The following is a 24,180-nucleotide window of genomic DNA, read 5'->3' as shown; positions in this document are numbered from 1 at the left end:
TCTAAAATTGTCAAATAATAATACACCTTTCTTTATTGTCAATAAATAATACACCTTTCTTTACTGTCAATAAATAATAATAAACCATTCTTTACTGTCAATAAATAATAATAGTAATACACCATTTTTTACTGTCAATAAATAATAATACACCTTTCTTTACTGTCAATAAATAATAATAATAATACACCATTCTTTGAAGTCAATAAATAATAATAATAATACACCTTTCTTTACTGTCAATAAATAATACACCTTTCTAAAATTGTCAAAAAGAATAAATAATAATAATAATAATACACCTTTCTTTATTGTCAATAAATAATAATAGAAATACACCATTCTTTACTGTCAATAAATAATAATAATACACCATTCTTTACTGTCAATAAATAATAATACACCTTTCTTTATTGTCAAATAATAATAATACGCCTTTCTTTATTGTCAATAAATAATAATAATAATACACCTTTCTTTATTGTCAATAAATAATACACCATTCTTTACTGTCAATAAATAATACACCTTTCTAAAATTGTCAAAAAAAATAAATAATAATAATAATAATACACCTTTCTTTATTGTCAATAAATAATAATAGAAATACACCATTCTTTACTGTCAATAAATAATAATAATACACCATTCTCTACTGTCAATAAATAATAATACACCTTTCTTTATTGTCAAATAATAATAATACGCCTTTCTTTATTGTCAATAAATAATAATAATAATACACCTTTCTTTATTGTCAATAAATAATACACCATTCTTTACTGTCAATAAATAATACACCTTTCTAAAATTGTCAAAAAAAATAAATAATAATAATAATAATACACCTTTCTTTATTGTCAATAAATAATAATAGAAATACACCATTCTTTACTGTCAATAAATAATAATAATACACCATTCTCTACTGTCAATAAATAATAATACACCTTTCTTTATTGTCAAATAATAATAATACGCCTTTCTTTATTGTCAATAAATAATAATAATAATACACCTTTCTTTATTGTCAATAAATAATACACCATTCTTTACTGTCAATAAATAATACACCTTTCTAAAATTGTCAAAAAAAATAAATAATAATAATAATAATACACCTTTCTTTATTGTCAATAAATAATAATAGAAATACACCATTCTTTACTGTCAATAAATAATAATAATACACCATTCTTTACTGTCAATAAATAATAATACACCTTTCTTTATTGTCAAATAATAATAATACGCCTTTCTTTATTGTCAATAAATAATAATAATAATACACCTTTTCTTACTGTCAATAAATAACACACATTTTTTATTGTCAATAAATAATGATAATACACATTTCTTTACTGTCAATAAATAATAATACACCTTTCTAAAATTGTCAATAAATAATAATACACCTTTCTTTATTGTCAATAAATAATACACCTTTCTTTACTGTCAATAAATAATAATAAACCATTCTTTACTGTCAAGAAATAATAATAGTAATACACCATTTTTTACTGTCAATAAATAATAATACACCTTTCTTTACTGTCAATAAATAATAATAATAATACACCATTCTTTGAAGTCAATAAATAATAATAATAATAATAATACACCTTTCTTTACTGTCAATAAATAATACACCTTTCTAAAATTGTCAAAAAAAATAAAAATAATAATAATACACCTTTCTTTACTGTCAATAAATAATAATAGAAATACACCATTTTTTACTGTCAATAAATAATAATAATACACCATTCTTTACTGTCAATAAATAATAATACACCTTTCTTTATTGTCAAATAATAATAATAATAATACGCCTTTCTTTATTGTCAATAAATAATAATAATAATACACCTTTTCTTACTGTCAATAAATAACACACATTTCTTTACTGTCAATAAATAATAATACACCTTTCTTTACTGTCAATAAATAATAATAATACACCTTTCTTTACTGTCAATAAATAATAATACACATTGCTTTACTGTCAATAAATAATAATAATAATAATAATAATAAAACACCATTCTTTACTGTCAATAAATAATAATAATAATAATAAATAATATTAAATAAAAACAAAAAAATATATAATAATAATAACTATAATAATAATAATACATATACTACTAATAATAATAACTATAACAACAATAATAATAACTTTAATAATAATAATAATAACTATAATTATAATAATATGATAATAATAATATAAATAATACGGTGTATTTTAGGATATTGAACAAAATATGTTGAATACTTTATTTTCATATTTCAATTTTGATTGGAGGATTTTTCTTCTTGGAAAATTTGCTGTTGACTTTTGATTGTTGCATCATCATCTTCACCATCATCATCTTCATCTTCATTATCTTCATCTTCATCATCATTATCATCATCTTTATCATCTTCACCATCATCATTATCTTCACCATCATCATCTTCATCTTCATTATCTTCATCTTCATCATCATTATCTTCATCTTTATCATCTTCACCATCATCATTATCTTCATCATCATTATCTTCATCTTCATCATCTTCACCATCATCATTATCTTCATCTTTATCATCATTATCTTCTTCTTCATCTTCATCATCAACTTATTATTTCTTGCGTGGAACTTTGTCACCGAGTGGAACTTCAGCCATCAGCTTCTACACACACACACACACACACACACACACACACACACACACACACACACACACACACACACAGTTACACACGCACACGCACACACGCACCCACACACACACACACACACACACACACACACACACACACACACACACACACACACAGAGTGGTTACCTCCATCAGCCGGCTGTAGTAAAGTACTCCATCTTCAGCCTCGGTGCGGGAGTCCTCCACCTTGTACCTGCGGCAGGCCAGCAGGAGTTCGTTGGAGCTGTACAGGTGAGCCGGGTCTAAGGAGTTGCTGTTGATCAGGCTGACCAGGTACTCTCTGTAATGCTTCCTGCACACAACATGGAGGCCAGTGAAGGACTTGTTGCCATGGTGACAGACTGGGACACCCCCTAGTGGTGCGGGTAGCAGACTCGGCTACAAAACACCGACTCTGAGAGCGCAGAAAGCGTAGGACGGTTCGTACTCGCAGAGTCCGGCGTGTCCCGGTTGGGTGTGTGCTCCACAGGCCGAGTCCGCTTGCTGGCCTCCATCGTCCTTCTGCTCGATCACCCCGCACAGTCCTTGGAGGGAGAGGCGGGGATTAGGAGGGCACTAAAAACCTGGGACATTGGTTGATAGAAAAGCAGTCTGGGCGAGCGACAGGAAGAGAAAACTGGTGAAAACATGGACCATACGGTGTCGGACTCTTTGCGAGAACTTTTTCCAAGTCTTTCTTCATGGACTTCTCCTACATCCCACTTTTTACTACATCCACCGCCAAAGCTGATTCAGGAGACTCGGCTTGACAGCCATCAGTTTTAGAGGTTTCTGGCACTGACCCAAGGCACCGATTGGCCGCCTGAACAATGGAGGCTCCAATACAGACCACTTGGACCTAGTATGCTGGGCCTCCCGTGGGATGCAGGCCAAGGTCTGCCGAGGTACAGTTGAAGACCTACGTTAAGGTCTGTCAGACCATCTTTCTCCAGCTCAGACCTTCTCTTTACCCAAGTCACCAAAACATGCAAGCACAAGTCTGATGGAAGACCTTCAGCCTCGGGTGTCCTGGTGCCAGGTACACTTACTGACAAACTGTGCTTTGGCCAGGTTTAGATCCAGGAGGCGTTGAAGTCTCCTAGTGGAACTACAGAGTGGGCTGTAGGATCTCTGTGCTGTGGAACGGTTTTGGTCTTGATCTCTTCAAAGTCAGGAAAAGTTCATCTGGATTGGCAAACCAGGTGGTCCGCATTTTCAAAAAAGATGACCGAAGGGTGCGTTCCAACTACGGGGTGGATCGCAGTCCTCAGCCTGTCTAGGAACATCTATTCCAAAGTAGTGGAGAGAAGAGTAGGACCGTTAAACGAATCTCAGCTATTGAGTCGTACAATGTAGTTTTTGTCCTGGTCGTGGAACACTGGACCAGGTCTACAGCGTACTGGAGGGTGCATGGGACTTTGCCCAACCAGGTCACATGTTCTTTGTTGACTTGTAAAATGGTCATTGACCGAGTCTCTCATAGTGTCCTGTGGCGGGTGCAGGATTTATGGCAAGCTAGGACCTCATCAGTAATAACTGGACATGAATATTCATGAGGAGTAATAACTGGACATGAATATTCATGAGGAGTAATAGCTGAACATGAGTATTCATGAGGGGGGGGGGGGGGGTAATAGCTGAACATGAATATTCACAAGGATCATAATAAGTGAACATGAATATTCACGCGGATCAGACTAAGCAAACATGAATATTCATGAAAATCATAATAAGCGAACATGAATATTCATGAGGAGTAATAGCTGAACATGAATATTCATGAGTAGTAGTAGCTGAACATGAGTATTCACAATGATCATAATAAGTGAACATGAATATTCATGAGGAGTAATAACTGGACATGAATATTCATGAGGAGTAATAGCTGAACATGAGTATTCATGAGGGGGGGGGTAATAGCTGAACATGAATATTCACAAGGATCATAATAAGTGAACATGAATATTCATGCGGATCAGACTAAGCAAACATGAATATTCATGAAAATCATAATAAGCGAACATGAATATTCATGAGGAGTAATAGCTGAACATGAATATTCATGAGTAGTAATAGCTGAACATGAATATTCACAAGGATCATAATAAGTGAACATGAATATTGATGCGGATCAGACTAAGCAAACATGAATATTCATGAAAATCATAATAAGCGAACATGAATATTCATGAGGAGTAATAGCTGAACATGAATATTCATGAGTAGTAATAGCTGAACATGAATATTCACAATGATCATAATAAGTGAACATGCGGATCAGAATAAGCAAACATGAATATTCATGAGGATAATAATAGTGGTAAATGGACATGAATATTCACGAGGATCATAATAAGCGAACATGAATATTCACGAGGATGATAATAATAGTGGTAATGAACATGAATATTCATGAGGGTCATAATAAGTGACCATGAATATGCATGAGAATCATACTAGGTGAACATGAATATCCATGCGGATCAGAATAAGTGAACATGAATATTCATGAGGATGATAATAGTGGTGAATGAACATGAATATTCATGAGGATCATAATAAGTGACCATGAATATTCACGACGGTCATTCTAAGCGAACATGAATATTCATGAGGATAATAATAGTGGCAAATGAACATGAATATTCACGAGGATCATAATAAGTGACCATGAATATTCACGAGGGTCATAATAAGTGAACATTAATATTCATGAGGATCAAAATAAGTGAAGAAGAATATACATGAAGATCATAATAAGCAAACAAGAATATACATGAGGATCATAATAAGCAAACATGAATATTCATGAGGATCATAATAAGTGACCATGAATATTCACGAGGATCATAATAAGTGACCATGAATATTCATGAGTATAATAATAATAGTGGTGAATGAACATGAATATTCACGAGGGCCATAATAAGTGACCATGAATATTCACGAGGGCCATAATAAGTGAACATGAATATTCACGAGGATCAAAATAAGTGAACATGAATATGCATGAGGATCATAATGAGTGAACATGAATATCCATGCGGATCAGAATAAGCGAATATGAATATTCACAAGGATGATAATAATAGTGGTGAATGAACAGGAATATTCATGAAGATCATAATAAGTGACCATGAATATTCACGAGGGTCATAATAAGCGAACATGAATATTCATGAGGATGATAATAGTGGTAAATGAACATGAATATTCACGAGGATCATAATAAGTGACCAAGAATATTCACGAGGGTCATAATAAGTGAACATTAATATTCATGAGGATCAAAATAAGTGAACAAGAATATACATGAGGATCATAATAAGCAAACATGAATATACATGAGGATCATAATAAGTGAACATGAATATTCATAAGGACTATACTAAGTGCGCATGAATATTCATGAGGATCATAATAAGCAAACATGAATATTCATGATTATCATATTAAGTGACCATGAATATTCACAAGGATCAAAATAAGCAAACACGAATATTCATGAGGATCATAATAAGTGAGCATGAATAGTCATGATTATCATATTACGTGACCATGAATATCCACGAGGATCATAATAAGCGAACACGAATATTCATGAGGATCATAAGTGAACATGAATATTCATGCGGATCAGAATAAGTGAACATGAATATTCATGAGGACAATAACAGTGGTAAATGAACATGAATATTCACGAGGATCATAATAAGTGACCATGAATATGCATGAGGATCATAATAAGTGAGCATGAATATTCACGAGGATCACACTAAGCGAACATGAATATTCATGATTATCACATTACACGACCATGAATATTCACGAGGACCATAATAAGCGACCATGAATATTCATGAGGATCATATTAAGTGAACATGAATATTCATGAGGATCATAATAAGTGAACATGAATATTCATGTGGAACCAAAGTCTCACCTGTTTGTGTTCCAGGAGGAGGGTCAGTATTAAAGGTAACACCATTCTTCTGTCAGGCACAGAAATGAGACACATTTCAATCATTGTACTGCAGTACTTTCACTAAGTAGAAAAGTACTGCAGTACCTCCAGTACAAAGTACTGTAATACCACTAGTATAAAAGTACTGTAATACCACTTGTATAAAATAGTATAAAAGTACTGTAATACCACTAGTATAAAATAGAATAAAAGTACTATAGTACCACTTGTATAAAATAGTATAAAAGTACTGTAGTAGCTCCAGTACAAAGCAGTATAAAAGTACTGTAATACCACTAGTATAAAAGTACTATAGTACCACTTGTATAAAATAGTATAGAAGTACTGTAGTACCACTTGTATAAAATAGTATAAAAGTACTGTAGTACCTCCAGTAGAAAGTAGTATAAAAGTACTGTAATACCACTAGTATAAAAGTACTGTAATACCACTTGTATAAAATAGTATACAAGTACTGTAATACCACTAGTATAAAATAGTATAAAAGTACTGTAATACCACTAGTATAAAATAGAATAAAAGTACTATAGTACCACTTGTATAAAATAGTATAAAAGTATTGTAGTACCTCCAGTACAAAAGTAGTATAAAAGTACTGTAATACCACTAGTATAAAATAGTATAAAAGTACCATAGTACCACTTGTATAAAATAGTATAAAAGTACTGTAGTACCTCCAGTACAAAGTAGTATAAAAGTACTGTAATACCACTAGTATAAAAGTACTGTAATACCTCTAGTATAAAATAGTATAAAAGTACTGTAGTACCACTAGTATAAAAGTACTGTAATACCACTTGTATAAAATAGTATACAAGTACTGTAATACCACTAGTATAAAATAGTATAAAAGTACTGTAATACCACTAGTATAAAATAGAATAAAAGTACTATAGTACCACTTGTATAAAATAGTATAAAAGTACTGTAGTAGCTCCAGTACAAAGTAGTATAAAAGTACTGTAATACCACTAGTATAAAATAGTATAAAAGTACTATAGTACCACTTGTATAAAATAGTATAGAAGTACTGTAGTACCACTTGTATAAAATAGTATAAAAGTACTATAGTACCACTTGTATAAAATAGTATAGAAGTACTGTAGTACCACTTGTATAAAATAGTATAAAAGTATTGTAGTACCTCCAGTACAAAAGTAGTATAAAAGTACTGTATTACCACTAGTATAAAATAGTATAAAAGTACCATAGTACCACTTGTATAAAATAGTATAAAAGTACTGTAGTACCTCCAGTACAAAGTAGTATAAAAGTACTGTAAAACCATTAGTATAAAATAGTATAAAAGTACTGTAATACCACTAGTATAAAATAGTATAAAAGTACTGTAATACCACTAGTATAAAATAGTATAAAAGTACTGTAGTACCACTAGTATAAAAGTACTGTAATACCACTAGTATAAAATAGTACAAAAGTACTGTAATACCACTTGTATAAAATAGTATAAAAGTACTGTAGTACCACTAGTATAAAAGTACTGTAATACCACTAGTATAAAATAGTATAAAAGTACTGTAGTACCTCCAGTAGAAAGTAGTATAAAAGTACTGTAATACCACTAGTATAAAAGTACTGTAATACCACTAGTATAAAATAGTATAAAAGTACTGTAATACCACTAGTATAAAATAGTATAAAAGTACTGTAATACCACTAGTATAAAATAGTATAAAAGTACTGTAATACCACTAGTATAAAATAGTATAAAAGTACTGTAGTACCACTAGTATAAAAGTACTGTAATACCACTAGTATAAAATAGTATAAAAGTACTGTAGTACCTCCAGTATAAAGTAGTATAAAAGTACTGTAAAACCATTAGTATAAAATAGTATAAAAATACTGTAATACCACTAGTATAAAATAGTATAAAAGTACTGTAATACCACTAGTATAAAAGTACTGTAATACCACTAGTATAAAATAGTATAAAAGTACTGTAATACCACTAGTATAAAATAGTATAAAAGTACTGTAATACCACTAGTATAAAATAGTACAAAAGTACTGTAATACCACTAGTATAAAATAGCATAAAGTACTGTAATACGACTAGTATAAAATAGTAGCAATGTAGTGTAGTACCTGGAGTAGCGCCTGCAGTCTAGAAGGTTCCCAGTCCCTCAAGTAGAAGAGACAGTCTCTGGGGTGATGAGCATGTAGTCCTGATACTGTGCACTCCTCCACTGCACACGTCTAGTACAAGTACACACTACTCTGAGTACAAGCACACACTACTCTGAGTACAAGTACACACTACTCTGAGTACAAGCACACACTACTCTGAGTACAAGTACACAGTACTCTGAGTACAAGGACACTACAAAACACAAAGTGATGTATTTTGTTGACAATGATAAGTATTTCTAAGTGGAGTATTACTAGTCTAGTCCAGAATGGTGATGAAGTCTTACTGTGTGGAAAGGGTTGTTGCAACCACTGCAGAATTGGTAGCGACACTGCGAGCAGCAGAAGTGCATGCAGCCTCCTTTGGACAAGGCGTACTGGAAGCGGCAGTTGGGACACGCTAAAACACAACACACTTAGTAGTACACACCACCTAGTAGTACACACTGCAACACAACACACCTAGTAGTACACACCACCTAGTAGTACACACTGCAACACAACACAGTACATCACCTAAAATGGGTTATAAAAGTTAGCATTTTAGTGTTAACATGCTAGCATGCTAACAGTTGACATATGTCACGTACCAAGTTAACGACTGGGGTAAACGCTTGCAAAATTAGCAAAATAAATGTTAGCATTTTAATGCTAGCATGCTAACAGTTGACATATGTCATATACAAAGTTAACAACTGGGGTAAACGGTTGCAAAATTATCAAAAAAAAGTTAGCATTTTAATGTTAGCATGCTAGCATGCTAACGTTAGCGTGCTAACAGTTGACATATGTCACATAAAATTTAACGACTGGGGTAAACGGTTGCAAAAATATCAAAAAAAGTTTGCATTTTAATGTTAACATGCTAGCATGCTAACAGTTGACATATGTCACGTACCAAGTTAATGACTGGGGTAAACGGTTGCAAAATTAGCAAAAAAAAGTTAGCATTTTAATGTTAGCATCCTAGCATGGTAGCAGTTGACATACATCACGTACCAAGTTAACGACTGGGGGTAAACGGTAACAAAATTATCAAAAAAAAGTTAGCATTTTAATGTTAGCATGCTAGCATGCTAACGTTAGCGTGCTAACAGTTGACATATGTCACATACCAAGTTAACGACTGGGGTAAACAGTTGCAAAATTTGCAAAAAAGTTAGCATTTTAATGTTAGCATGCTAACAGTTGACATATGTCACGTAAAATTTAACGACTGGGGTAAACGGTTGCAAAATTATCAAAAAAAAAGTTTGCATTTTAATGTTAACATGCTAGCATGCTAACAGTTGCCATATGTCACGTACCAAGTTAACGACTGGGGTAAACGGTTGCAAAATTAGCAAAAAAAAAGTTAGCATTTTAATGTTAGCATTCTAGCATGCTAACAGTTGACATACATCACGTACCAAGTTAACGACTGGGGTAAACGGTTGCAAAATTATCAAAAAAAAGTTTGCATTTTAATGTTAGCATGCTAACATTAACGTGCTAACAGTTGACATATGTCACGTACCAAGTTAACGACTGGGGTAAACGGTTGCAAAATTATCAAAAAGAAGTTTGCATTTTAATGTTAGCATGCTAACATTAGCGTGCTAACAGTTGACATATGTCACGTACCAGTTTAACGACTGGGGTAAACGGTTGCAAAATTATCAAAAAAAAGTTTGCATTTTAATGTTAACATGCTAGCATGCTAACAGTTGCCATATGTCACGTACCAAGTTAACGACTGGGGTAAACGGTTGCAAAATTAGAAAAAAAAAGTTAGCATTTTAATGTTAGCATCCTAGCATGGTAGCAGTTGACATACATCACGTACCAAGTTAACGACTGGGGGTAAACGGTTGCAAAATTATCAATTTTTTTTTAAAGCATTTTAATGCTAGCATGCTAACAGTTGACATATGTCATGTACCAAGTTAACGACTGGGGTAAACGCTTGCAAAATTATCAAAAAAAGTTTGCATTTTAATGTTAGCATGCTAACAGTTGGCATATGTCACGTACCAAGTTAACGACTGGGGTAAACGGTTGCAAAATTAGCTGCAAAATTAGCACAAAAAAAAGTTAGCATTTTAATGTTAGCATGCTAACGTTAGCGTGCTAACAGTTGACATATGTCACGTAGAATTTAACGACTGGGGTAAACGGTTGCAAAATTATCCAAAAAAAAGTTTGCATTTTTATGTTAACATGCTAGCATGCTAACAGTTGACATACGTCACGTACAAAGTTAACGACTGGGGTAAACGCTTGCAAAATTAGCAAAAAAAAGTTAGCATTTTAATGTTAGCATCCTAGCATGCTAACAGTTGACATACATCACGTACCAAGTTAACGACTGGGGTAAACGGTTGCAAAATTATCAATTTTTTTTTTTAGCATTTTAATGCTAGCATGCTAACAGTTGACATATGTCATATACAAAGTTAACGACTGGGGTAAACGCTTGCAAAATTAGCAAAAAAAAGTTAGCATTTTAGTGTTAACATGCTAGCATGCTAACAGTTGCCATATGTCACGTACCAAGTTAACGACTGGGGTAAACGGTTGCAAAATTAGCAAACAAATGTTAGCATTTTAATGCTAGCATGCTAACAGTTGACATATGTCATATACAAAGTTAACGACTGGGGTAAACGGTTGCAAAATTAGCAAAAAAAAGTTAGCATTTTAATGTTAGCATCCTAGCATGCTAACAGTTGACATACATCACGTACCAAGTTAACGACTGGGGTAAACGGTTGCAAAATTATCAAAAAAAAGTTAGCATTTTAATGTTAGCATGCTAACATTAGCGTGCTAACAGTTGACATATGTCACATACCTAGTTAACGACTGGGGTAAACGGTTGCAAAATTAGCAAAAAAAAGTTAGCATTTTAATGTTAGCATCCTAGCATGCTAACAGTTGACATACATCACGTACCAAGTTAACGACTGGGGTAAACGGTTGCAAAATTATCAAAAAAAAGTTAGCATTTTAATGTTAGCATGCTAACGTTAGCGTGCTAACAGTTGACATATGTCACATACCAAGTTAACGACTGGGGAAAACGGTTGCAAAATTAGCAAAAAGAAGTTTGGGGCCTTTAACAGTCACCACCATGGTGGGGAACCCTAATGCTTTTGAAAATGAAAACTATTATTTGTTTCAGTACTCTTAGCTTAGCCGTTAGCATGGCTTCTTGTGTCCTCTTACGGAGTTGAGTGTGGCATGTTTTGCTGGTCCTCGTGCTCCGGTGATAACACTACTTGTAGTTAATGACATCAAGAGTGACTCACTGATGCCGTTGTCCCGCAAGTATCCTGCCAGACCTTGCTTCTGGTACTCTGGGTCGTTCTCTCTCTTCCACCACTGGTACTGCTCACACGACAGTCCTGCATGCTGGGACTCCCACTGTACACATATACATATACATATACATATAGACACACACACACACTGTGTGAAATAAGGATCTAAATAAGGACTTCTTCATGACACCATTGGAAATACAGCTTCATCACTTTAGTCGTAATTTTAGCGCGGCTGTTTACGACCCCCGTCCCTTTAGAAACAGCTGTTGCCATGTAATCAGGGAAAGTCCAAATAAAAGAGGAGGCGTACAATCTTTCGTCAGAGCGTGGTGAGACACTGTGCAGGGGTACAGGTCTACACGATTCTCCTCAATTGAGCCAAATTTTATTCTGTCTCTGTTTAATTCCTTGCTTCTTGTCTTGTTTAATAGATGTCATCAGTGTTTGAACCTGACAGTCAATGTTCATAAAATAATAATGGATCAAAATCAATGTTATGAATTATTAAACTATTTAAGGCTCCTATTACTTGATATCAAATATTTTGAAAAATGTTGTGTTTTTGTCATAAAAACAGGGTTTTATTTGACAAAAAAAGGGCATAAAACATAATTAAAAAAATATGACAATGGATAGATTTGTAGTTGATCTATAGTTAAATGAATTATTTTCAACACTGTAATGTGAGGACCTTTTTGGGTCCCTGGGACCTTTAGTGTGATTTTTTTTAAACTGTCAATGTTCATAAAATAATAATGAATCAAAATCAATGTTATGAATTATTAAACTATTTAATGCTCCAATTACTTAATATCAAATATTTTGAAAAATGTTGATTATGTTGTGCTTTTGCCATAAAAACAGGGTTTTATTTGACAAAAAAGGGCATAAAACATAAAAAGAATATGACAATGTATAGATTTGTAGTTGATCTATAGTTATATGACTTATTTTCACACTTTAATGTGAGGACCTTTTTGGGTCCCTGGGACCTTTAGTGTGATTTTTTTTAAACTGTCATTGTTCATAAAATAATAATGAATTAAAATCAATGTTGTTGTGAATTATTGACATATTTAAGGCTCCAATTACTTAACATCAAATATTTAGAAGAATGTTTTAGGGAACATGTTGTATATGTTGTGTTTTTGTCATAAAAACAAGGTTTTATTTGACAAAAAAGGGCATAAAACATAAAAAATAATGACAAAGTATAGATTTGTAGTTGATCTATAGATGTTTAAGTTTTAAAAGTAAAACAAAAATATTTAAAAAATGGCTTATTTTCAACACTTTAATGTGAGGACCTTTTTGGGTCCCCGGGACCTTTAGTGTGATTTTTTTTAAACTGTCATTGTTCATAAAATAATAATGAATCAAAATCAATTATTGAATTATTTAAGGCTCACATGACTTAACATCAAATATTTTGAAGAATGTTTTAGGGAACATGTTGTATATGTTGTGTTTTTGTCATAAAAACAAAGTTTTATTTGACAAAAAAGGGCATCAAACATAAAACATCAAAAATAATGACAATTAATAGATTTGTAGTTGATCTATAGATGTTTAAGTTTTAAAAGTAAAACAAAAATATTTTAAAAATGGCTTATTTTCAACACTTTAATGTGAGGACCTTTTTGGGTCCCTGGGACATTTAGTGTGATTTTTTTTAAACTGTCATTGTTAATAAAATAATAATGAATCAAAATCAATGTTATGAATTATTAAACCATTTAAGGCTCCAATTAATATCAAATATTTAGAAAAATGTTGATTATGTTGTGCTTTTGCATTAAAAACAGGGTTTTATTTGACAAAAAAGGGCATAAAACATAAAAAAAAATATGACAATGTATAGATTTGTAGTCGATCTATAGTTATATGACTTATTTTCAACACTTTAATGTGAGGCCCTTTTTGGGTCCCTGGGATCTTTAGTGTGATTTTTTTAAACTGTCATTGTTCATAAAATAATAATGAATTAAAATCAATGTTGTTGTGAATTATTGACATATTTAGGGCTCCAATTACTTAACATCAAATATTTAGAAGAATGTTTTAGGGAAAATGTTGTGTTTTTGTCATAAAAACAAGGTTTTTTTGGACAAAAAAGGGCATAAAACATAACAAATAATGACAATGTATAGATTTGTAGTTGATCTATAAATGTTTTAAGTTTTGAAAGTAAAACAAAAATATCTAAAAAATGGCTTATTTTCAACACTTTAATGTGAGGACCTTTTCGGGTCCCCGGGACCTTTAGTGTGATTTTTTTAAATTGCTAATAAAATAATAATGAATCAAAATCAATTATTGAACTATTTAAGGCTCCCATTACTTAACATCAAATATTTTGAAGAATGTTTTAGGGAAAATGTTGTATATGTTGTGTTTTTGTCATAAAAACAAGGTTTTATTTGACAAAAAAGGGCATAAAACATAAAAAATAATGACAATGAATAGATTTGTAGTTGATCTATAGATGTTTAAGTTTTAAAAGTAAAACAAAAATATTTTAAAAATGGCTTATTTTCAACACTTTAATGTGAGGACCTTTTTGGGTCCCTGGGACATTTAGTGTGATTTTTTTTAAACTGTCATTGTTAATAAAATAATAATGAATCAAAATCAATGTTATGAATTATTAAACCATTTAAGGCTCCAATTACTTAATATCAAATATTTTGAAAAATGTTGATTATGTTGTGCTTTTGCATTAAAAACAGGGTTTTATTTGACAAAAAAGGGCATAAAACATAAAAAAAATATGACAATGTATAGATTTGTAGTCGATCTATAGTTATATGACTTATTTTCAACACTTTAATGTGAGGCCCTTTTTGGGTCCCTGGGATCTTTAGTGTGGTTTTTTTAAACTGTCATAAAATAATAATGAATTAAAATCAATGTTGTTGTGAATTATTGACATATTTAGGGCTCCAATTACTTAACATCAAATATTTAGAAGAATGTTTTAGGGAAAATGTTGTGTTTTTGTCATAAAAACAAGGTTTTATTTGACAAAAAAGGGCATCAAACATAAAACATAAAAAATAATGACAATGAATAGATTTGTAGTTGATCTATAGATGTTTAAGTTTTGAAAGTAAAAGTAAAATATTAATAAATGACTTATTTTCAACACTTTAATGTGAGGACCTTTTTGGGTCCCTGGGACATTTAGTGTGATTTTTTTAAAACTGTCATTGTTCATAAAATAATAATGAATCAAAATAAATGTTATGAATTATTAAACTATTTAAGGCTCCAATTACTAAACATCAAATATTTTGATTTGGGGTTTTTGTGATTTCTGATGGTTTGTGAGGGCACCAAAGGGACTTGTGTGTGTGACTGATATTTCATTTTACACCAGTGCTTTGGTGGTTTCCTGCCAAGGACTACTCACGGGCTTCTTGCAGTGGGCACAGAAAGTGTTGCGACACTGGAAGCAGGTGACTTTCAACTGGTCTCCATCGTAGATGAAGCCGTAGGAACACTGGTGGAGGAGAGGAGAAGGTGATGTGGTGACATGTTGGTGCGTGTGAGGGACTGCGACAACAACCACCTACGTGACAGCACCACAGGAACTTGGGGTCTTTGATGAGAGCTTGTTCTGTCAGCTTCTTGTGGAAAAGCTCGTAGACTTCTGGCTCCAAACATTCTCTCAGCTGGAACGTTAGCAACAACACACACAGTCTTAAACAACTTTGAATAGCGTTTGATAGTCCTTGTTGCAGAAAAGGCTTTACCAAACATGTCAACAGGAAAGTCAATGTATGTTAGCGTCGAGCTATTTTGGAAAAGTGGAGCCTTGATTACGTCGGAGCGGTTTTTTTTTATACTTCTAATCAGCACATTTGGAGGTGTCGGGAATTCGCCATGTAAAATCGCTAATGCTAATCAGTAGCATGTCAATGGGAAAGTCAATGTATGTTAGCGTCCAGCTATTTTGGAAAAGTGGAGCCTTGATTACGTCGGAGCGTTTTTTTTATACTTCTAATCAGCACATTTAGAGGTGTCGAGAATTCGCCATGTAAAATCGCTAATGCTAATCGGTAGCATGTCAATGGGAAAGTCAATGTATGTTAGCGTCGAGCTATTTTGGAAAAGTGAAGCCTTAATTACGTCATAGCATATTTTTTTTTATACTTCTAATCAGCACATTTGGAGGTGTCGAGAATTCGCCATGTAAAATCGTTAATGCTAATCAGTAGCATGTCAATGGGAAAGTCAATGTATGTTAGCGTCGAGCTATTTTGGAAAAGTGGAGCCTTAATTACGTCGGAGCGTTTTTTTTTTTATACTTCTATCAGTACATTTGGAGGTGTCGAGAATTCGACATGTAAAATCGCTAATGATAATCGGTAGCATGTCAATGGGAAAGTCAATGTATGTTAGCGTCGAGCTTTTTTAGAAAAGTGGAGCCTTGATTACGTCGGAGCGTTGTTTTTTTTTTATACTTCTAATCAGCACATTTAAAGGTGTTGAGAATTCGCCATGTAAAATCGCTAATGCTAATCGGTAGCATGTCAATGGGAAAGTCAATGTATGTTAGCGTCGAGCTATTTTGGAAAAGTGGAGCCTTAATTATGTCAGAGTGTTTTTTTTTTATACTTCTTCTAATCAGCACATTTGGAGGTGTCGAGAATTCGCCATGTAAAATCGCTAATGCTAATCAGTAGCATGTCAATGGTAAAGTCAATGTATGTTAGCGTCGAGCTTTTTTGGAAAAGTGGAGCCTTGATTACGTCGGAGCGTTGTTTTTTTTATACTTCTAATCAGCACATTTAAAGGTGTTGAGAATTCGCCATGTAAAATCGCTAATGCTAATCGGTAGCATGTCAATGGGAAAGTCAATGTATGTTAGCGTCGAGCTATTTTGGAAAAGTGGAGCCTTAATTACGTCAGAGCGTTTTTTTTTTATACTTCTAATCAGCACATTTGGAGGTGTCGAGAATTCGCCATGTAAAATCGCTAATGCTAATCAGTAGCATGTCAATGGTAAAGTCAATGTATGTTAGCGTCGAGCTATTTTGGAAAAGTGGAGCCTTAATTACGTCATAGCATTTTTTTTTTATACTTCTAAATCAGCACATTTGGAGGTGTCGAGAATTCGCCATGTAAAATCGCTAATGCTAATCGGTATCATGTCAATGGGAAAGTCAATGTATGTTAGCGTCGAGCTATTTTGGAAAAGTGGAGCCTTAATTACGTCATAGCATTTTTTTTTTTATACTTCTAATCAGCACATTTGGAGGTGTTGAGAATTCGCCATGTAAAATCGCTAATGCTAATTGGTAACATGTCATTGGGAAAGTCAATGTATGTTAGTGTCGAGCTATTTTGGAAAAGTGGAGCCTTAATTACGTCATAGCATTTTTTTTTTATACTTCTAATCAGCACATTTGGAGTTGTCAAGAATTCGCCATGTAAAATCGCAAATGCTAATCGGTATCATGTCAATGGGAAAGTCAATGTATGTTAGCGTCGAGCTATTTTGGAAAAGTGGAGCCTTAATTACGTCGGAGCGTTTTTTTTTTATACTTCTAATCAGCACATTTAAAGGTGTTGAGAATTCGCCATGTAAAATCGCTAATGCTAATCGGTAGCATGTCAATGGGAAAGTCAATGTATGTTAGCGTCGAGCTTTTTTGGAAAAGTGGAGCCTTGATTACGTCGGAGCGTTGTTTTTTTTTATACTTCTAATCAGCACATTTAGAGGTGTCAAGAATTCGTCATGTAAAATCGCTAATGCTAATCGGTAGCATGTCATTGGGAAAGTCAATGTATGTTAGCGTCGAGCTATTTTGGAAAAGTGGAGCCTTAAGTACATCGGGGTGGTTTTTTTTTTATACTTCTAATCAGCACATTTGGAGGTGTCGAAAATTCGCCATGTAAAATCGCTAATGCTAATCGGTAGCATGTCAATGGGAAAGTCAACGTATGTTAGCGTCGAGCTATTTTGGAAAAGTGGAGCCTTAATTACGTCAGAGCGTTTTTTTATATATACTTCTAATCAGCACATTTGGAGTTGTCAAGAATTCGCCATGTAAAATAGCTAATGCTAATCGGTAGCATGTCAATGGGAAAGTCAATGTATGTTAGCGTCGAGCTATTTTGGAAAAGTGGAGCCTTAATTACGTCATAGCGTTTTTTTTATATACTTCTAATCAGCACATTTGGAGTTGTCGAGAATTCGCCATGTAAAATCGCTAATGCTAATCGGTATCATGTCAATGGGAAAGTCAATGTATGTTAGCGTCGAGCTATTTTGGAAAAGTGGAGCCTTAATTACGTCGGAGCGTTTTTTTTTTTATACTTCTATCAGCACATTTGGAGGTGTCAAGAATTCGCCATGTAAAATCTCTAATGCTAATTGGTAGCATGTCATTGGGAAAGTCAATGTATGTTAGCGTCGAGCTATTTTGGAAAAGTGGAGCCTTAATTACGTCATAGCATTTTTTTTTTATACTTCTAATCAGCACATTTGGAGGTGTCGAGAATTCGCCATGTAAAATCGCTAATGCTAATCGGTAGCATGTCAATGGGAAAGTCAATGTATGTTAGCGTCGAGCTATTTTGAAAAAGTGGAGCCTTGATTACGTCGGAGCGTTTTTTTTATACTTCTAATCAGCACATTTAGAGGTGTCAAGAATTCGCCATGTAAAATCGCTAATGCTAATTGGTAGCATGTCAATGGGAAAGTCAATGTATGTTAGCGTCAAGCTATTTTGGAAAAGTGGAGCCTTAAGTACATCGGGGTGTTTTTTTTTTAATACTTCTAATCAGCACATTTGGAGGTGTCGAGAATTCGCCATGTAAAATCGCTAATGCTAATCGGTAGCATGTCAATGGGAAAGTCAACGTATGTTAGCGTCGAGCTATTTTGGAAAAGTGGAGCCTTAATTACGTCAGAGCGGTTTTTTTTATATACTTCTAATCAGCACATTTGGAGTTGTCAAGAATTCGCCATGTAAAATCGCTAATGCTAATCGGTAGCATGTCAATGGGAAAGTCAGTGTATGTTAGCATCGAGCTATTTTGGAAAAGTGGAGCCTTAATTATGTCAGAGCGTTTTTTTTTTTATACTTCTTCTAATCAGCACATTTGGAGGTGTCGAGAATTCGCCATGTAAAATCGCTAATGCTAATCAGTAGCATGTCAATGGGAAAGTCAATTAGCGTCCAGCTATTTTGGAAAAGTGGAGCCTTAATTACGTCGGAGCGTTTTTTTTTTTATACTTCTTCTATCAGCACATTTGGAGGTGTCGAGAATTCGCCATGTAAAATCGCTAATGCTAATCGGTAGCATGTCAATGGGAAAGTCAATGTATGTTAGCGTCGAGCTTTTTTGGAAAAGTGGAGCCTTGATTACGTCGGAGCGTTGTTTTTTTTTATACTTCTAATCAGCACATTTAAAGGTGTTGAGAATTCGCCATGTAAAATCGCTAATGCTAATCGGTAGCATGTCAATGGGAAAGTCAATGTATGTTAGCGTCGAGCTATTTTGGAAAAGTAGAGCCTTAATTATGTCAGAGCGGTTTTTTTTTATACTTCTTCTAATCAGCACATTTGGAGGTGTCGAGAATTCGCCATGTAAAATCGCTAATGCTAATCAGTAGCATGTCAATGGGAAAGTCAATGTATGTTAGCGTCGAGCTATTTTGGAAAAGTGGAGCCTTAACTACGTCGGAGCGTTTTTTTTTTTTTATACTTCTAATCAGCACATTTGGAGGTGTCGAGAATTCGCCATGTAAAATCGCTAATGCTAATCAGTAGCATGTCAATGGGAAAGTCAATGTATGTTAGCGTCCAGCTATTTTGGAAAAGTGAAGCCTTAATTACGTCATAGCATTTTTTTTTATACTTCTAATCAGCACATTTGGAGGTGTCGAGAATTCGCCATGTAAAATCGCTAATGCTAATCGGTAGCATGTCAATGGGAAAGTCAATGTATGTTAGCGTCGAGCTATTTTGGAAAAGTGGAGCCTTAATTACGTCGGAGCGTTTTTTTTTTATACTTCTAAATCAGCACATTTGGAGGTGTCGAGAATTCGCCATGTAAAATCGCTAATGCTAATTGGTAGCAGTGGTGTAAGTCCAAGTGTTGTGTTCCTGCCTGGATGTCCAAGGTGGAGACTAAAATAAACGGGTGGTGTATGTCCAAGTGTTGTGTTCCTGCCTGGATGTCCAAGGTGGAGACTACAAAAAATGGGTGGTGTATGTCCAAGTGTTGTGTTCCTGCCTGGATGTCCAAGGCGGAGACTAAAAAAAACGGGTGGTGTATGTCCAAGTGTTGTGTTCCTGCCTGGATGTCCAAGGTGGAGACTACAAAAAACGGGTGGTGTAAGTCCAAGTGTTGTGATCCTGCCTGGATGTCCAAGGTGGAGACTACAAAAAAACGGGTGGTGTATGTCCAAGTGTTGTGTCCCTGCCTGGATGTCCAAGGTGGAGACTAAAAAAACGGGTGGTGTATGTCCAAGTATTGTGTTCCTGCCTGGATGTCTAAGGTGGAGACAAAAAAAACCGGTGGTGTATGTCCAAGTGTTGTGTTCCTGCCTGGATGTCTAAGGTGGAGACTAAAAATGGGTGGTGTATGTCCAAGTGTTGTGTTCCTGCCTGGATGTCCAAGGCGGAGACTAAAAAAAACGGGTGGTGTATGTCCAAGTGTTGTGTTCCTGCCTGGATGTCCAAGGTGGAGACTAAAAAAACGGGTGGTGTATGTCCAAGTGTTGTGTTCCTGCCTGGATGTCCAAGGCGGAGACTAAAAAAAACGGGTGGTGTATGTCCAAGTGTTGTGTTCCTGCCTGGATGTCCAAGGTGGAGACTAAAAAAACGGGTGGTGTATGTCCAAGTGTTGTGTTCCTGCCTGGATGTCCAAGGTGGAGAAGTAGCTGTTGAGGTGTTCGGGGTCGTTGATGTCGGGCTCCCAGCAGACGGGACACACCATGTCTCGGATGTGTTTGTCCCTCACAGCGATGGTGAAGTGTTGCTGGAAACATCCGCAACAGACGGAGCACTGGCAGGACGTCAGGGACTGCATCTGAGCGGGACACCATCACAGGTGGGGTGACCACACCCACATGAGGACTACTCTGCATGCCACCATCACATACTTTGCTGTGTGGGAAGACGGAGAGGCAGATGGGACATTCCTTGGCCAGAACTCTCTTGATGAAGTCCCGGTCATGTGACTCTCTGACCGCCTGCACCACATCATCCAGGGCGTAGGGGGCGTTGTGCTCCAGGAGGAGGGACAGTGCCAGCTCACAGCGGCCCCAGCTGGGGAGGTCATACACGGCTAGCAGCCTGCGACACGTGCGCTGGAAGTACATAGTCAAGTACTGCAAACATCTATACCATCAGTTGTAGATAGTCCTAACATAATACTATGTAGTACTCTATACAGTATGATATATATATACTACTAGAAGTAGTACCTAGTACCTGCTTGTCAGGATGGTGTATGTCCAGGCTGTTATATATACTACTAGAAGTAGTACCTAGTACCTGCTTGTCAGGATGGTGTATGTCCAGGCTGTTATATATACTACTAGAAGTAGTACCTAGTACCTGCTTGTCAGGATGGTGTATGTCCAGGCTGTTCTATATACTACTAGAAGTAGTACCTAGTACCTGCTTGTCAGGATGGTGTATGTCCAGGCTGTTCTATATACTACTAGAAGTAGTACCTAGTACCTGCTTGTCAGGATGGTGTATGTCCAGGCTGTTATATATACTACTAGAAGTAGTACCTAGTACCTGCTTGTCAGGATGGTGTATGTCCAGGCTGTTATATATACTACTAGAAGTAGTACCTAGTACCTGCTTGTCAGGATGGTGTATGTCCAGGCTGTTATATATATACTACTAGAAGTAGTACCTAGTACCTGCTTGTCAGGATGGTGTATGTCCAGGCTGTTATATATATACTACTAGAAGTAGTACCTAGTACCTGCTTGTCAGGATGGTGTATGTCCAGTGGAGGTTGAGGCTGCTGGCTCCAGATGCGTTGATGAAAAGTGTCCAGCAGAGGGCGCTGCAGAAGAGTGAGAGCTGCTCTCAGCTGACCACCACTGAGTCTCAAGACCTCGTGACACTGTGACTCCTCACTGAAGCCCAGGGACACCAGCGCCTTTACCTGCACAGGTGAGGTAATAACACACATTTCATACAAGATGGACGCTCACTCACAATTTTGTCTGGCCCCACGGTGAGCCAGAGTGTGAAGCTCCGAGCAAAGAGTTGAGGTACCTTGGCCAGTCTGTCCCTCAGTGCCTGTCTGGCTGCTCTCTCAGTGGCGCCCCCTGCTGTCAGCCAGCCTTGCTTGGCCTCTGCTCTGGACAGGTGGAGCACACCTGTGGGCTTCCCCTCACCCACTTTGGCAGGAACATCAGTGGAACCTCCATGCAGCCTGCTCTGTGGCAGCACCATCCATACATACACCCACCCATCAATCAATCAATCAATCAATCAATCAATCAATCAATCAATCAATCAATCAATCAATCAATCAATCGTATGCATTCAAAGAAGATGGTGGACGGAAAATCAATCAATCAATCAATCAATTTAATTAACATGATCTAGTCCACTTACTGAAGATGATCTAGTCCACTTACTGAAGATGATTAAGTCTACTTAGTGAAGATGATCTAGTCCACTAACTGACTGATGTAGTGACATGAAGATGATCTAGTCTTCTTACTGACGATGATCTAGTCCACTTACTGAAGATGATCTAGTCCACTTACTGACTGATGTAGTGACATGAACATGATCTAGTCCACTTACTGAAGATGATCTAGTCCACTTACTGATTGATGTAGTTACATGAACATGATCTAGTCCACTTACTGAAGATGATCTAGTCCACTTACTGATTGATGTAGTGACATGAACATGATCTAGTCCACTTACTGACTGATGTAGTGACATGAACATGATCTAGTCCACTTACTGAAGATGATCTAGTCCACTTACTGACTGATGTAGTGACATGAACATGATCTAGTCCACTTACTGAAGATGATCTAGTCCACTTACTGAAGATGATTAAGTCTACTTAGTGAAGATGATCTAGTCCACTAACTGACTGATGTAGTGACATGAAGATGATCTAGTCTTCTTACTGACGATGATCTAGTCCACTTACTGAAGATGATCTAGTCCACTTACTGACTGATGTAGTGACATGAACATGATCTAGTCCACTTACTGAAGATGATCTAGTCCACTTACTGATTGATGTAGTTACATGAACATGATCTAGTCCACTTACTGAAGATGATCTAGTCCACTTACTGATTGATGTAGTGACATGAACATGATCTAGTCCACTTACTGACTGATGTAGTGACATGAACATGATCTAGTCCACTTACTGAAGATGATCTAGTCCACTTACTGACTGATGTAGTGACATGAACATGATCTAGTCCACTTACTGAAGATGATCTAGTCCACTTACTGATTGATGTAGTGACATGAACATGATCTAGTCCACTTACTGACTGATGTAGTGACATGAACATGATCTAGTCCACTTACTGAAGATGATCTAGTCCACTTACTGACTGATGTAGTGAGATGAACATGATCTAGTCCACTTACTGAAGATGGTGTAGTGACATGAACATGATCTAGTCCACTTACTGAAGATGATCTAGTCCACTTACTGAAGATGATGTCGAGACATGAAGATGATCTAGTCCACTTACTGAAGATGATCTAGTCCACTTACTGACTGATGTAGTGAGATGAACATGATCTAGTCCACTTACTGAAGATGGTGTAGTGACATGAACATGATCTAGTCCACTTATTGAAGATGATCTAGTCCACTTACTGAAGATGATGTCGAGACATGAAGATGATCTAGTCCACTTACTGAAGATAATCTAGTCCACTTACTGACTGATGTAGAGACATGAACATGATCTAGTCCACTTACTGATTGATGTAGAAACATGAAGATGATCTAGTCCACTTACTGAAGATGATCTAGTCCACTTACTGAACATGATCTAGTCCACTTACTGAAGA

At 35.4% G+C, this 24,180-nt stretch overlaps 1 protein-coding gene across 3 annotated transcripts in view; it reads right to left on the bottom strand.

Moving 5' to 3' along the window:
* Positions 1–2,504: 2,504 nt before the first annotated feature.
* Positions 2,505–24,180, bottom strand: part of rnf31 (ring finger protein 31) — a 66,006-nt gene continuing 44,330 nt past the window's right edge. For 2 of the 3 annotated variants that reach the window (XM_061928618.2, XM_061928620.2), the window contains exons 12-24: positions 22,390–22,554; positions 22,091–22,276; positions 21,252–21,458; positions 21,005–21,178; positions 15,706–15,804; positions 15,543–15,632; positions 12,116–12,230; positions 9,113–9,225; positions 8,784–8,894; positions 6,633–6,681; positions 3,138–3,234; positions 2,837–3,002; positions 2,530–2,679 (exon numbers count right to left, since the gene is read on the bottom strand). In XM_061928618.2, the coding sequence (XP_061784602.2) occupies positions 2,629–2,679; positions 2,837–3,002; positions 3,138–3,234; positions 6,633–6,681; positions 8,784–8,894; positions 9,113–9,225; positions 12,116–12,230; positions 15,543–15,632; positions 15,706–15,804; positions 21,005–21,178; positions 21,252–21,458; positions 22,091–22,276; positions 22,390–22,554 (1,623 nt within the window). In that variant the 3' untranslated portion in view covers positions 2,530–2,628. Of the gene's footprint in view, positions 2,680–2,836; positions 3,003–3,137; positions 3,235–6,632; positions 6,682–8,783; positions 8,895–9,112; positions 9,226–12,115; positions 12,231–15,542; positions 15,633–15,705; positions 15,805–21,004; positions 21,179–21,251; positions 21,459–22,090; positions 22,277–22,389; positions 22,555–24,180 lie in introns of all 3 variants that reach the window. The other variant, XM_061928619.2, reaches the window with a different exon arrangement.

The sequence above is a fragment of the Nerophis lumbriciformis genome, linkage group LG33 (assembly GCF_033978685.3).
Source record: "Nerophis lumbriciformis linkage group LG33, RoL_Nlum_v2.1, whole genome shotgun sequence".
NCBI lineage: Eukaryota > Metazoa > Chordata > Actinopteri > Syngnathiformes > Syngnathidae > Nerophis > Nerophis lumbriciformis.
The sequence above is the reverse complement of the archived record's forward strand: the minus strand, read 5'-3'. Positions and strand labels throughout refer to the sequence as shown.